At 43.4% G+C, this 16,208-nt stretch overlaps 1 protein-coding gene across 1 annotated transcript in view; it reads left to right on the forward strand.

Annotated features, from left to right (window-relative positions):
* The window catches only part of LOC142560885 (lysosomal proton-coupled steroid conjugate and bile acid symporter SLC46A3-like), a 124,482-nt gene extending 116,752 nt beyond the window's left edge, over positions 1–7,730 (forward strand). The window contains exon 5 of the mRNA XM_075673298.1: positions 2,172–7,730. Coding sequence (XP_075529413.1) covers positions 2,172–2,274 — 103 coding nt within the window. The 3' untranslated portion in view covers positions 2,275–7,730. The remainder of the gene's footprint in view (positions 1–2,171) is intronic.
* Positions 7,731–16,208: the final 8,478 nt, after the last annotated feature.

Raw genomic sequence — 16,208 nt, forward strand, 5'->3', positions numbered from 1 at the left:
TGTCTTTAACAGGAGGTCCCGATACAGTCTTTGACTATGGGACCTCCTTATGTATACTACGCACATATAATTATCTGTATTTTTACTAATAAATAAATTATGAAATTATGAAAAAAAAATCATGAATAAAAAATCTTCGAGATTGCTTTTAAGACTGATACCTCTCGCCTTCCTTTATTTTGTGCATCTGTGTGGATGTCTGTGTGTGCGCGTGTGTGTGTCTGCATGTGGGAGTGTGCGCGCGCTATACTGGTCGCCGCCCCATAAGCGCCCCCCCCCCCGCCTTCCGTTTAAGGGAGACTTTCGGCCCTGGGTGTAGCGGATATTCTAGTCGACATCGAAAAGAAAAAAAAATGGAGCTAGGCAGACCATGTAATGAGTAGGGCAGATAAGCAGTGTCTATTGGAGAGTTACAGAATGGTTGCCAAGAGAAGGTAAGCACAGTCGAGGGGCAAAAAAATTAGGTGCTGTGATGAAATTAGGAAATTCGCAGGCACGACTTCAGATCTGCTATCGCACGACATGGGTAATTAGAGATCGCTGGAAGTGGGCTTCGTCCTGCATTGAACATAAGTATAGACTGATAATGACGATTATTTAATGAAAAGTTAAGTAATAAGTGATCGCCAATACCGAGTAAGCCTGCAATATAATGGGGAAAATGTGACCTTGTAGTTAAAATTAAATAAATACTATTTGAAGAACCAGGCGCATCCTATTTTGCGGTTATTTCCAAGTGGGTGTTATTGCGAACGAATTAAGATGCAATCTCTTTCGATACTCATATCAGGACGGCTTCTCCTCTTCGGTCATCATCACCGACCCGCATCTTCAAAGATTTCAGTTTCATTTACATGGGCGTAGAGCCAAGTTTCCGTTCAAACGAGAAGCTTAGTCCTTCACGTGTCGACAGCAGATGCTGAAGGGTCGTATTTGCATAGAGCTAGTCCGAGATTCGTAAAAAAGGGACAGATAATTTAGGTGACGAGAATGACCATTTGCCATCGCGTGACCCTAGGAGGAAGCAGTAGCTAAAAAAAATCCGCTCTATCTCCTCACGCTTTTCTTTTTGGTGTCGTGTCAGCGGGATCTTGCGGACATTAAGGTGTCCAGGCTGGCAGATATGGTTGAAGAAACTCTCCCGAAAGGTTCACGTGAGTGTATTTTCTGCTGCCCAGAAGCTTTCCAGGATTTTTAGGGCTACAGATCCATGCTCGAGAATGCACCGAGAGTGTGTCGTAGGAAGCAGCAGTCTCCATTCGTTTCCTGCGCACAGCGTGTGTTTTATCTCGTTCCGTCCTCATTGCGGCGAAGTATGCATAGGGCAAACCGCCAGATGCCTTTACGATTGATAAAGGGAGCGTGAACAAAAGTTGAGCCGGTATCGGTACAGGCATTTATCAGTGCACTGTGGTGATTGTGGTTGTGAACCGTTGCGTCGGAGTGCCGTGTGTTGTACAAAAATGGGGATAAATGTGTGCAGGAAATCGTGGAAGCGAACTAGATTGCGAGAGCGGGTGCTGCTTGCGTCAGCACCCAGTCCGTAGCACTGAGTAGAAGCGAAGTGGCGTAACCTAGACTCTGCTGGAGCGCGCGTGCGGCGATTGGCCCTGTATGTTTCCGTGTGTGGCCACGTATCTGGTGTCATTTCTCGTGTACAAAAGATGTCCGGTATATTTGAAACACAAACTGAAATGAAACCTAGGGCGCCGTACTTTTCATTATTTGTTCTCCCCGTCGCTGAAGCCCTGTGGTTACAGTGATGTATAAAGCCGACTGGTTCAAAGATCTGTGCTTCCGGTTATGAAACGCGCTGATCGGAGCGAACCGAAATTACGCTGTCCTCCAGTGCCGTGTTTTGTAGGGGGAAACACAGGATCTTCCCGCTCTACACGAAACAATTGGGCACTCTCACTGCGAGCCACGCAGTTTGTGTTTTTACACGTTCTTGTGATCTTCTGTAGGCGTTCAGCTTGGGACCGTTAACGCTGTTATGCTCTGTTAACCTTGTTATACCTATAAAGCCACAGCTTGTGCTACGCTTGATATTATACCAACGTCCGTATTGCTCTGTAACGAAGTAGCAACACGGCGCACCGTGTTAAGGTCACCGCTTGCAGACGTCCGCTCGTGCGCTGGCTGGAGTTGCAGAAATCCCCGTTTCCTCGCAGGTACTGCCTGTACAGAGAAGTGGCCGTGTACTCGACGCTTCCTCGAAACGACGTGGACTGTGAGCGGGACTCCAGGGCCACTCCTGCCGCCGTGCCCTCCTAGCAGTGTGCAGCGTGGCCTCTTTTAGCATCGCCCGCGAGCCGCTGGTCTTCCGGCCTGCGAAGTCTTCCCATTCTTAAGTGCCAAGCGAAAAGTCACGTGGGCGTGACACGGCGCCCGCGCCCAAACCACAATCACGCCCGCTGCTGGCAACGGAACGCTTCCAATGACTTTCGTCACTCGCGCGTGACGCACACGTCGAGGAATATCGCGCGACAACCTCCTGTTGACTTAGTTGGCACGTATTTAAGTAACCCGGCGCAGGCAGATAGTCAGTAAAAGGGAGGTCGACCTAATAACGTCTTAGCCGTTAAAAAAAAATTTTCAGTAGAATGTGGTACTGATGAATGGACGCAACACTTACGGTCGGTCAGGAATCTGTGAACAATTTTTCGGGATTAAGGGATACGTAAAATTAAGAAATCAAGGTGCCTGTGCGAGACACGATCGTAGAGTCAGAATTCAGGAGTCCGTGTGAACGAGAGATTTCTACAGGTTGCAAAATATCTGTGTGTGCACTTGACATTGTGTGGTGAGCTATCTTACTAATATCACGTACGAACGGCCCAAACTGAGCTGGCACGTAAGAGAACTTGACGGAGCGCAGCTGAAACGCGCGTGCATGAAAGACGGACGAGCATTACGGATGCAATAAACACTCGCGGACTGCTTTCTGGGCAAGGAAATCTGTACGGGCGCGGATCTTCTGCGCACGCGCTACTGCGCCAAGTATTCCAGCGGCATTTGACAGCGCTTTGGATGTCGTGTAACAGACGCTGAAACGGCGCAGCTTCTACGTGCGAAGGTTTCGCGTTTGCCCAGACGCGGAAATGAGGGGGAAATAAGCCAGATTTACTCTGGCGTATTTTATCTTGTCTTCGTGTCCCCAGGCAACGCAAAGACATCCTGAGGTTGTCCGCAAGATGTGGAATCGCGGATATTTCAACATCCTCAGGCCATTCTAAAGTGTCAACTGGTCCTACTTGGATTCATTTGTCCGTCCAAAGAACACACTGCGAACATTCTTTGGACATAGTGCCAGGATCATCTCTGTACCACTTCAGTACCTTTCGAGGATGTGCCTATGAACATTTGAGTAAGCCATGAATGTGATTACATACTGCTGCTGTACAGTTGAATTACATGTGTAAATGTCACTGCTGACTCAAATCCATTTCTTTCTCCAAATCACATACTGTGAACATTCTTTTGACATTTTGCCAGGACTATCTCTGGACCACTACGGCATGTTTCCAGGACGTGCTCACGTCCACATCTAAAGAATCCATGAATGTGAACATATGGTGGTGTTGTACCATGGAATCATTTGTGTAACAGTCACTGCTGGCCTACTCTTTAAATATCTCATGTGCACATCACAATGCAATGCGTAACATACTTCTTCTTGCAAAAAAAAGGCTCGAAAAAGCTTAAATATAAAATTTATTATAAAGACATGAATACATAAGGCATCGCTCTTAATGCGCGAAAAATTGTCTGCCTGCTACAGCAATGCAAAACTGGGTAATAAAGTGTAACTTACTAAAAATGACTAGAAAATGAGGAATTAAAATGCAATACTTAAACATTAAAGAACGGAAACGTAAAAATGAGTATTAGAATGAGAAAATTATCATTATAACAAAAAAGTGGGGAAAAAGTCTTCTGTGCTGTGGTTGCAACATGCTGCACTTCAGTGAGGCCTGTGTTGTCACTGCAACAGCTCATGAAAAGACTCACAATGAATCAGATTCAGGGTCTCTGACTTTCTTTTACTAGAAAAACAAGGGAAGCAAGTGAAAAGACATGCCAGTAACTTAACTTGGCATTTCAAGATGTACTCTTCAATTAAAAGGGAAATTTCTTAAGTTAACTCTCAATGAGGAGAAAGTAAAGGCGTATACTTTCGTGAGAGAAGGTAAGGCGTGCAGACACAAACACGAGAGAACCAGACAACACAAACACCGTTTGTATTTTCTGGTTCTCGTGTGTTTGTGTTTGTATGCCTTACCTTTTGTCAGAACGAACCCCTACCAAACTAGCTCAACTTTCTGTAGTTCTAAGCATATACCATACTTATTCGATTATAAGGTGAGTGTGCAGTTGGGGAACCAAAGAAAAGAAAACTAGTATGAACAATAATACCGGGTGATATACAGTAGCTGACGAATTATTGAGACCTGTCGGCATTCGCTGGTAATACCGAAAAGCACAACGCCTCATCTTACTTTCGAGGTGTCGGCGGTGGATGTCAGCAGAATAAACCGAATGGCCAGTTGGGATTATATGCGGATATTGCCTTATGGTGTGGTATCCTAGCAGTGCGGCGCGTGCTGCCACAGAAGCCACGTTTCAAGGAGAAATTCACGTATAGCCCACACTTCATCTTTATTAAATTTTATTTTAAAATATTTGGCATGGAATGTACGCACAGAATACCATACTGACTCACTTGCCAAAGCTTATTAGTTGCTGCAACTCTCACTGCTGTCTAAAATTAGAATCGCCAGAGATGTGGCACTGGTACCGTCATATTTAAAAAGTCACTGAATTTATCAGCGTGGAGTATAACGTACGGGGTAACTTCTAGGTTGAGGATTTCAGAAAAATACCTCGCCTTCTCCTCGTATAAATACGGGAAGTGGACACTTCATGCAAACAGAAGAGTACCAGCATAAAAAACCTGTAGCCTGTGTGCATATTCCACTAAATAATGATAAAGTGCCTAATATAATCATGTTTCTGATTGAATTTTTAAGCGCCTTTCAGATCAGCTGCAGGAAAACCTTTGAAGTATATTCAATAGTTAAATGTTATTATGTGGAAACCTAAATTCAGAATTTACGAGAACCTATCAGAAGAAATACTCACCAGTGGCTGTCTCAGACTGTTTGTTATTTTTTCTAAGCTTTTACCCAGCATGTATGAGCCACGTTTTTACAACGTCCTCAACTTCGTGTCTTTTTACAGTTTCAAATGTGCACTTAACACTTTCTGTAACAATAAAGAGGTGTTCTGTAGTTATCTTGACAGTCAGTCACGACATCAAAGAGAGCAGGGTCATAACAGAAAGTCCAACAAAAAAGAGTGGGTTGCAGTTTACACAATTTAATGCTGTATATTAGCTGTCAATAAAAATATTCCAGGGTATACATTTAATTCAGTTATCTTCCTTATCTGACCACGATGGGGGGCAAAGGTTTATGAGCAAGATAGTGACAAACTATTTTATCTGGCAAGAGCAAATAGTGCCAGCTTAAAAGTGGAGAAAGATTCGAACTTCACAACTGGCATGTTTCAGTTATGCGGCTAGAAACCACACATGGCCTTTGAAGGTGTAGTGTGCACCAAATGTAGCCCTCCTAATTATTTTATGAGCCAACAGGTAGTACTTGTTCAATTTATATTACGCATGATGCACCTATGTGGTTCTTCACAAAAAGTAGCTAAATTGTACATGTGCTCTCTTCAATGTGAACTTATTTGGTATTCAGTCAATGTGCACACAGAGTTCTTGTCGAGACTAAATTTTAAAAAATGATTAAAAGTCAATAGCAGAAGTACTCCTTCAAAGGTGAAAGTTGTTGAAGGGCCTTAGAAAACTATCCTGGCACACCACAGCCAACTGCTGAAAGCCACATCTGTGTGTAGTTTAACGCTAGATGTCCATTTCCCTGGAGGGTGAACGGGAAGAAACTTGCCAAAAGCAGAAACAGGATACTGAAAAAAAAGATGTTTGTGGTAAATGACATAAGTGCAGTCGTGGATAAACAGGATACAGTGTCCACCAGGTAACACTTGAAAGACAACTGAAAATTGAATTACATAATCAAGCAATTGTACTTACTATATATCAGGTCACACGTTGTCAACAAGAACTTTTCCTTTTTTCCGAGCAAACTATAGTGAACAGCCACTTCCTGGGTAATGAGGGCTTCAAGAATGCGGCGCGTACAAAAACTAACATTTCTTCCTCCTAAGGCAGCGAGTACCCGTATCTGCAATTCACAAGGTTTTATACCATTATAGGAATACCAACAGTTCAGATAACACTAAAAAATTTTTATAGCTGGTGAATTTTCAGAAAACCCATTGACTGAAAGCGAGTTTCACGATGCATTGCAAGGTTCAGTAAAACATAATTGAAGATTTTAAAGAAGCATAAAGATTCCTAAACAACATACCTTGCTGGTGAAGCAGCGCACAGACACGGAAACAGTGAAGACAAACAGGAAAAAACGACACTTTCCTGTTTGTCTTCACTGTGTCCGTGTCAGTGCGCTGCTTCACCAGCAAGGTATGATGATCACTCACCAACTAGCCCAACTTTCCACTTTACTGAAATTCCTAAACAAGATCCACATCTTATACCAAACACCATGCTACAAGTTTCTAGCATGGTACTCTGTTTTCACAGGCGTTTTATACCTCAGATGCCAATGCTTAGTATCTCATAAAAAAATACCCGCCGTGGTTGCTCAGTGGCTATGGTGTTGGGCTGCTGAGCACGAGGTCGCGGGATCGAATCCCGGCCACGGCGGCCGCATTTCGATGGGGGCGAAATGCGAAAACACCCGTGTGCTTATATTTAGGTGCACGTTAAAGAACCCCAGGTGGTCAAAATTTCCGGAGTCCTCTAATACGGCGTGCCTCATAATCAGAAAGTGGTTTTAGCAGGTAAAACCCCAAATATTATTATTATCTCATAAAAAAGTTCAATGCAATTCCAAATGACAGGCAAAGTAGTATTGTTTTATTTCATTTATGCACTTAAAGAAGCCCTACAATAGCACTGCAACAAACCTCTAATATCATTGCTAGACCGTCTTCAGTCCCACTGTCCACACCCATGGACAACTTTCATCCTTTCATAAATAAACCGGAAGGGATAGGCTAATATATTCGGTGTAATGAAAAACTGATTGCAGGTGGCAGCATATGTCAAGCGTGTAATCCTTTTGTTGCAACCAGTTTTTCAGAAGATTGAAACTTTGTACATCATGTACTGCTACACCGTCAGTGGAAAAAATTATTAATGTGCAGAACATTTTAAATGCCACTAGATATGTAGTCATGCAGATATGTAGTGGCATGTAGAAATTTTCTAGTGGTAACGCCACTAGAAAACTATAGAAATGGGCTCATTGTCAACACACATATAGGTGCTGACATGAGTAATTGCCCACACCATCTGTTCAAGGAAGTACCCATTTTCAGGTTTGCTAGAGACCAGTTGACATTACTGACTTTGAAAGGTACTGTGTTATGTTGGATCTGAGGAATATACCTGTACACTGTTCACAAAATTAGTCCTTTAAGACATAGCAATTTATTTCACACTTCTATATTTTCATTATTTATTCCCCGTGATGTTATGTAACGATATGTAACCCCATATGTCATGCTTGTAAAAGGGCCTTTACAGTACATGAATAAAACATTTATTTTTCTACCTGGAATTTAGAACTGTAGTGGACATAAAACCTGCTACATATACTACAAGCAAGGATACTTGCTTATTTCATACACAGAAAGCTGGAAATGTTTACCGTGAGATATGTCAATCAACCTCACGCTTATCAAATTCGTGTATAAGAATGTTCCACAAAAAACGCTTACCAACTTTGACTTCATTGCAGCACCTTCTGAGAGGTCTTGATCAAACAGTTCAAATTCGGTGATGACACAAAATGGTTTTTCTAACAAATCTGCTTCAGGCTGTGGTTGTCGGTCACATAGCTTTGCTTTTATTACATCTAGTTGGCTTCCCAGGTGCTTGAATCTCAAGATTACTGTTTGTAGAAGCCTGATGACCTGCTTAATGCCTGAAAAGAAAATGTCTAAGGACACTCTGGCTGATCAGTTAATATTCGTGCAGTTGCCAGGTTTAGTTTGGTTTGTTTAGTGTGACGCAGTCCTTCATTGATGAACAATAACTAGCTCCTAGCCAACTGTCAAAATCACAGCTGACTGGTGTAGAACTTCAGCACAGTATAGTCACCCATCCTTCATTCTTGCCAAGCCCACAAGAGTGGTTGCTTTGTTATTACAAGAGTATCAGTAAAAAATATAATTTAAAAATCTTCTTTAATGCCCCTTTGCTATGTTGAGTTCATTTGTTGGGCTCTGGGAACTCGGAAACATTGCTCTGCCAAGCATACTGTCCACCTTTAGTCATAAGCCCGCACAGTGGTGGCACCACATCTATAAGCTATGTGAAGAACAGTGTGAAAAGGTAGCGCAGGCGAGTTGTTTTCATGGGAAAATCCGATTAAGTTTTCCAAACCATTTTCCTTACTGAAATGCAGCAAATATTTGAATCGGGAATGGCCACACTACCAAATATAATGGCAACATGTTGCGTAAAAAGAGGTGGTACTGTATTGTTAAAATGGCCGTGCCAATCATGTTTCGTGTTATCATGAAAAATGAGGAAAGGCTCTAATGTTACGTCGGTGTCATACGGCAACTTCTTAGTACTTGAGCCCGATCCTGATAGAAATTCTCAACTACAATTGGCTCCCTCCCGCAATATTGCAGGGAGCCAATCACAAGAGCCAATCGCAACCGAGATATTTGGTCACGGTGGAAAGTGCGCCGTGCCACACGAATATTGCTGTCCACAATGCAGTACAAAACATTTATGGTTATCGCACAGCTCCTCTGCCCAAACAGAACCAAAAGGGAGCAAGCTTCCTGCTTGGGCATCTGGTCTACATTGCGACTTTATCGCATCAAACGAAAACATGTTGACATTCATACACTAGTCAATAAGCAGCAGTCAACAAGTCAACAGAGTACCCAAATGGTGCTCTAAGCCATAGTAACATTAATCCGAGCCCCAAAGACCATCTGGCTCCCTTAAGAGGAAGCTTAGCTCGGGGGCTTCTATCTAAATACCTGGGAAAGGAGAAATCACTTTTCTCGGCAACCACTGCACCAAATTTGATGAGGTTTGTTACATCAAAAAGAAAAAGGATTTATTCACTGTTGCAATTTTTTTATTTATGTCATCAATTTGTTAAATAAAAATTGGCAGAAATCGCTAATTTTCAGAAATGAAACTGATGTTTTTGTAACTCAGCAATAAAAAAATGATATCGCAGTTCCGTAAATTGAACCCAATGGTCTACCTAAATTGGAAAATATTTCTAACCAATAGATTTATATATTGACATATGGAAAGCAATGATGGACTTCTATAAAAATAATCTATGTCGCTCAAAAGTTTCCTTAAAGGTTGTGCAAGGCCTTCCTAGAGCATCTAGTCCATGGTTTGCATCACTGTCTTGCTTGCAATTGCTTCGTTCACTCTGAATGCATGACTCTAGACACGTTGGAAAATTAATCAATCCTCTAACACATGAATTCCCTGGCCTAATATGAACTCTTAAATGCTTACCATCATCTGAAGTAGGCGCAACAGACAGACTTGAATGCCATTTCTCATTGTTGCACTGTGAATTTCCCATTTGGCTTGATTCGTTGTAAGACAAAAAAAAAGAAAAATACATAATCATGTTCACCAGCAGACCTTTACTGTGTGTTACTGCTGAGTAGTGCTTGTGCAAGGAAACCAGTTCTGTTACGAGACAATGTTTAGAAGTTAACCTTTGTACAATTCTGGCTACAACTTCAAGAGGTTCTGTGAGAAAGCAAGAAACAGACAATGCTAGATTACATACTTCTCATCAAAGAGTGAGCTGTGAATGATCTTTTAATGCCAGACGATTCTTGCTTTGCATCTTGTTCCCCTACAGAGTCAACGTCACCCTCAGATTCTGAAGCCTCGCTAGCACACATTTGTGCACATTGCCCTGCGCCTTGATCACCTTAAAGAAGGAGAGGAAATAGACTGACTCATGCGAGTGACTGATAAGCATCAAATTATGTAACAAGCAAATCATAAGAAAAATTAGTAAAAAGAACTTAAATCCTTATCAAGAAAATACACAAAGTACGAGAGCTATGCTTTTGTACCTAAGACTAAAAAAGTTTAACTGGGGCTTTACATGCCACATCTGTGACGTGGTTTTGGAGCACATCATAGCGAGAGACTCCAAGTTAATGTCGACAACATGGTGCTCTTACGATGCACCAGAAAGCCACCGGAGCCAGCGTCAAACCTGTGGCCTCGTACTCAGCAGGACAATGCTACAGCCACTGAGCTACCTTGACGGGTGGTCTATAACACTGACTGATAGGTTTTAGTGTTCCAAATTAACTGGAAGTGCCAAAGCTAAGGGCTCTCGGAAACTAAAAAAGTGAAAGTGTTCAGAAATAAGAGACTGGCTGACAATCCTCAGTCACTCTTGTCTCAATTTTACTTTGTACGTCAAAATGCACAGCCGTTAAAATGCCATTAGAAACTACTTTATGTTCCGCTTTTGCACCAACAGCTTCAGGTACAAGCCATTGTGAAAACATGCCCTTTGGAGGAATAAACTTTTATTTTAGAAACAGTATTCCGGGGTAAGCCCCGGTTGTACTCTCGGTAGGAGCTCTCCTCATTCCAGGAACCCTCTCGCGTTCGCTGCTTCCTTGGCCCTGGCGACGAGACGTCGTTGTTGTTCCAGGTCCTCGGAGACGAGCTTGGCCTCCCATGTTTCTATGAGGTCTTCGCTTTGTCTGGCGTTGCAACAGTCTCTCGGTGAAGGCAATGCGTCTTTGTCTAGATGCCATGGATATTCGAGGATCAGGTGCGCTATGGTGTCCGGTACGCCGCACATTGGGCAGTGGTATCCTTGTAGCGTTGGGTACAGTCTATGCATGATGATTCCGTGGATATAAGTATTACTTTGCAGTCTTCTTAGTGTAGTGCTTTCTTCTTTGTTGAGCTTTGGGTGAGGGGGTGGGTACACCCTGCGTTCCAGCCTGTGATGTTAAAGGATCTCTGAGTACGTGAGGGGCACGGTTTCTGCCTCCGCTGGCGCAGACCGGGCGTCTCGAGAGTAGGAAGGGTTGGCCCGGCAGATGTGGCCTCGGGCTGCGGCGTGGGCCGCTTCGTTCCCCTCCAGCCCCTCGTGCCCAGGAACCCATGCCACGCAAGTGTAGGGGATCGGAGTACTGCAGTGCTTCAATAGCTTCAGTGCTTCTGTCGACACGCGACCCTTAGCGCAGTTCCTGACGGCTGCTTGGGAATCGGAGAAGATGACAGCTGCGTCCATACACGTGGTAGTTGCTAGGGCGATCGCCGTCTCTTCTGCATTCTCGGGGTTTTGTGCACGGACTGTGGCAGACGCTAGCTCTCTGCCATGAGAATCTACGACGCTCAGGGCGTAAGTGTTTCTTTGCGGGTATTTGGCTGCGTCGGTGTATCTGGCGTCCGGATCTTGCCTGTGTCTTCGCCGTAGAGCATCCACTCGGGGTTGTCTTCTTTCCTTGTGGTACGTGGGGTGCATGTTGCGTGGAATTGGGTCAATTAATTATATGCCCCATCCTATGCTGGCGGTTTTTATATAACATGCTATGCTACCAGTAGATATATTTTTAAAGATTATTGTGGCATTGTCAGGCATCATATTGGAACAGTTCCTTCTCAATATTCAATTTTTTGCAATGACAGCATTTTAAAGATGCATATCAAAAGGCACAGACTTACTGCAAACATTGGGATCATTAGCCCTAGATGTTGATGCATGTGATGACTGCTTTTGAATACATCTCCCATCCCTCTTCTGTGCTTCTAAATTTGAAAAGACGGCATTGAAAGGACTCGGGAAACTGGCTACAATTCCTTAGTGTACCAACCACATGCAATGTGATTTCAAAGCTCAGATGTCGCCAGTTGAATTATGCCTTAAGGTCAAGTCTTTATCGCAATAAAAAAATGTCGCCAGTTTCTAGTGAAAGCAGAGAGATTAATTTTACAGAGCTGTATAAAAACTTACAATGTTGAGGTGAATTAGCAAAATGCAGGTCACTGCCTACCTGCCAGGGAAACCCTTATGTGTTACATGTTAGTGGGAAAACTTATGTGGCATAGAAAAACTAATACAAAGAATATAGTCAAGTAAGAAAGCTTGCAAGTGTGAAAAACAAATAGTAAAGATACTTTTCATCATAGAGGGCGGTGGAAGGAGTAGTCGCTGCAAACTTTCCGAACTTGAGCTAAGGGCACTTCATTGTCTTTTTTTTTTGCCCCTTCCCAGGTCCACTTCGCTCCCCAAGTCCGACCCATGTTCAGCTCGCCTAAGCTTTTGTCGGGCTGCATCGTATGTTCCTAAGGAGAGTGACAAATAATAATCAGCATAAATTCAAGCATTGCCACAAGTATTCAACTGAATGGAATTTTAGATAAGTATTCTAATAACCGTAAGAGATCTAGAGTTACCATGTAAACTAAAACAAATTATTGCGCCAGTGCGTATATGAGCTTTCATTTCTGAATAAAAAAGTGATTGTTATCTAGTAAGCATGTAAAAACTACAGTTGTGCCACCAAAGAAACCAATCTTTCTCAAGTTACCTTTTCTTTCAGAGGTGTGTGCGCACATTGCACTTACAAGTACATTGCCAGCATGAATATGGTTACAATGTTATGAGACACGCTACAAAATAATTAGAAGAGAAATATAAAACTTACTGAATGTGTCTATGGGCCCACATAGCACGAATTGCCAGTTGGAGGATGGAGATGCTCCACATTTCGCTAAATACGAAACATTCTTCGAATACTGTGGTCACAAGCAGACATCACCAAGTAACCACGTGGTATGTACAAGAGCCACAGAGTCGCCTTCCTCTGGAAGCTTGACGACTGCATATTGATCACCTTAAAGAGAAACAATATACATATTGTACAATTCTATATACAGGAGTTTCTTCGTCATTTACATCTTCAGATGCACCAAGAGGAAATACACTCAGCTTCTTTTTGAATGGAACTCGCATGCATTTTTCTGAGACCCATGTCAGAGGCTAACACCGCAGCAAAGAAGGCTTGGACACAATATTCCCAGTGCTGATGAGGGACAGGGTGTCAAATATACGTCATCTTTCTTCAGGAACTTCCTTCTAATTATGTATGGCATACCTTGAGCATTATGGGCAAAGTTCTCCACCACAACTACACTTCCATCAAGGAGCTTGCAGCAGTTAATCCTCCTAATAATGTCTAAGACAATACCTTCTGGAAACGTCGCTTTTTTGAGCTGTGGTCCTTGTCAAAGAGGCGCAAGAGGCCCATCTTCGTGTTGTGCAGTGAACAGAGGGGAACTGCTTACTGTCATTTTCTTTCTGCACTGAAGCTTCTTTGTTTCAGTGATTCTGTTTGACAGTTGCTCCAGTAGTTGCTGCGGCTTTCTCAGAAGCTTCTTGATGGTGCCCATGTGGCTCTCGAACGGAAATGCACTCCATGAGTCCAGTGACCCCAAATGTCTTGCATCATCGGCAAGGTGGCAAAGCCCATGTAAGTTATGGGATACACGGTGCTGACCATATATTTCTGCAAAGCCTCTACCAAATAACTTCAAAAGCTCCTCAGCATAGTCGAGCTCGGCGGCTACTGTGCTTTGTGATGAAAGTATGGTTATTGCTACATGAAGACAGAGAATGTTTTCATACATCCCCTGTGGCACTACAGTGAACAACACCAGTGGACCACTATAATAAGCACAAAAAACCCGAATTCTGTTGTTTTACAGCGATCTATGTCATGTAGGCCTCTTCGACGTCGGTTGAAGTCAGATCGTACAAAAAGAGAAAGCTCTGTTTGCTTGGGTGAAATACGATTTTGTTCAGAAGCCGCTTGGTCTAATCTGCTTGGGACATCGAAACCACAGCAGAAGCAGCTTTCGCATGACTCCTAGACGCACAAGATGCATATAATTCAGTGGCACATCTTTGACCAAGTCAAGTGGCAACTCCTCAAGAACCATATTGCCACTATGGTGTTACTCTTGAAATTGGCCTCGAAATGTGGTGGTGCGCACACTCTCACTTTTTGCCTGAAAGCACACTCTCCCTTCACTGCAGAGGCCTTTCACAGTGCATTTTGTACAGCTGTAGAACCCAGTGTGGTTTCTTACACTCAGAATAAATGCTCTTGCAGGTGCGTCACAGATAATAGCATTTATTCTGACAGGTATAACCTGGGCGCCAAAACAGATGCCACAGCTAACGATTTTCTTAACTTCATCAACAAAATGACGAAGACACTCATTTGCGTCATCTGTTTTTTTTTTCTCGCCAGAGAAGACACTCGCAACAAATGGGTCATGAGCTTCGATTTTCTTTACATGACAAAGCATCGCCCAAAATTGTTTTATTGAGCTCTTTGCCAGGAGGAGCCCGTCAACATGAAAATTGAGAGCAAGCTCCAATGGTACATCCTGTAATATTTATAGCAGTTGAAGGAAAGGTTGCACGATACCAAAGTGGCAGTGCTGCCTTCCAACTCTGTTGACTATGTTTAATGACTTCCTGGGCATTTCTAGCAGTGTTCTTGCTGATCGTGGAAGACAAGAAAAATATTGATGACCACGCAAGATTCTCAAAAGGGCAATAACTGAGCTGTGGGAACAGCCATACTGAATGGCCCATGCTTGTAATTGGTCGCTGAACGGCGCCACATCGTCTACCTCAGGTTGCTCTTTTAGCTGCACATTCCTTTGCGTCATTAGCTCCTGTAGGCAATCAGAATTTGAACTGCTGCTGCAAAACACGGAGTCGTACTCGACGCTAGGCCGCTCACGTTGGTCGGATTCCGATGCAACATCACTGAACAATGAGCTCCCACATGCTGCGCCAAGTTGAATGCGCGGGTTGCTCTCGAGAGAGCCAGATGGGTACACATTGTTCTGCTCGCTATCAGTTCCAGTTTGCGATGGATTTAAGGACATAAAGAATTCATCTACTCTTCGGTTCCTCAAGCGTCGAAACCGTCGGTCACTCGCCGACATGGTGCACAAGGGTACTTACCACTAAGCGTAAAAACTAGTCGTCTCAAGAATACCGCAACAGACTCCTCCACTTCAGGTTTTTGCTCCACTTACAAATAAAATGCACTCGCCTCCTTTTTCTGATGCCGAGGGTATGCCTGCGAAAAACAAGATACCGCAACAGAGATCGCTGCAAACTCGGCAGCGAAAAGTACAGAAAACGCGCAAAGCGTTGACGGCTGACTGGCTTTCGTCCTGGACGTGATTTGACTTTGTTGCATGCACAACGTTGCCAGCATTAGCTAATCTCAAAGGCCTTGTTCTTATGCGCAACAAGTGCCTGAACCCTCCGAGATTGCATTTTGTTGAGAGCCTGTACTAGTCTGCGCCCTATATGTTACCAGTTCTTCGTGCATCCAGCCCATTGAAGCACGACCTAGAAAAACATGAGAATGAAGGATGTTCGGAAGCGAAAAAACGTAAAGGAAACTCCTGTGAGAAATCCTCCGATAGTGCGTAAGCATTGTATAGTAGGTTACAACCTAAAGAAACAGCAGTTGGCAACCGAGACACACGGACCGCGTGGGGTTGTGATACTCCGCCAGCCAATCGCAGAAGCCAAAGAGGCAAACAATACCGTCGTCATGCGACCTTTTAAAATTGACGTCGTGCTTGATACCTCCAGAGCGTCTGCTGTTCTTGAAGATGCGTTTTATCGGAGGAAGCGATGAGGTGTGCAACAGACATGGACAAAGTATATGGATTCTAAGCATTTCAGTCTTCAAAAGTTCATTTTACTGCTGACCCCGTTTTACTCGTGAAACTTCACTGCCAACTGAAGTGAAACTAGGAAATAAATAGTTGCAGCGAAGCAAGCGTTTTATTTCAGTTCAATGAAGGGTTAGGCTTTCGCCGTTCCGCTATAATAGACGAGTGAAAACATATAAAATTACGCGCTTATAATTTCGCTTTTGTGGTTACAATCTTATTTAGGTAACAGGGAAAGTTTGAAGTACGAACTATTTGCAGCCTCGTGGAGGAACAGTGGCTGGAGGTT

Source organism: Dermacentor variabilis, chromosome 10 (assembly GCF_050947875.1).
Source record: "Dermacentor variabilis isolate Ectoservices chromosome 10, ASM5094787v1, whole genome shotgun sequence".
NCBI classification, from domain to species: domain Eukaryota; kingdom Metazoa; phylum Arthropoda; class Arachnida; order Ixodida; family Ixodidae; genus Dermacentor; species Dermacentor variabilis.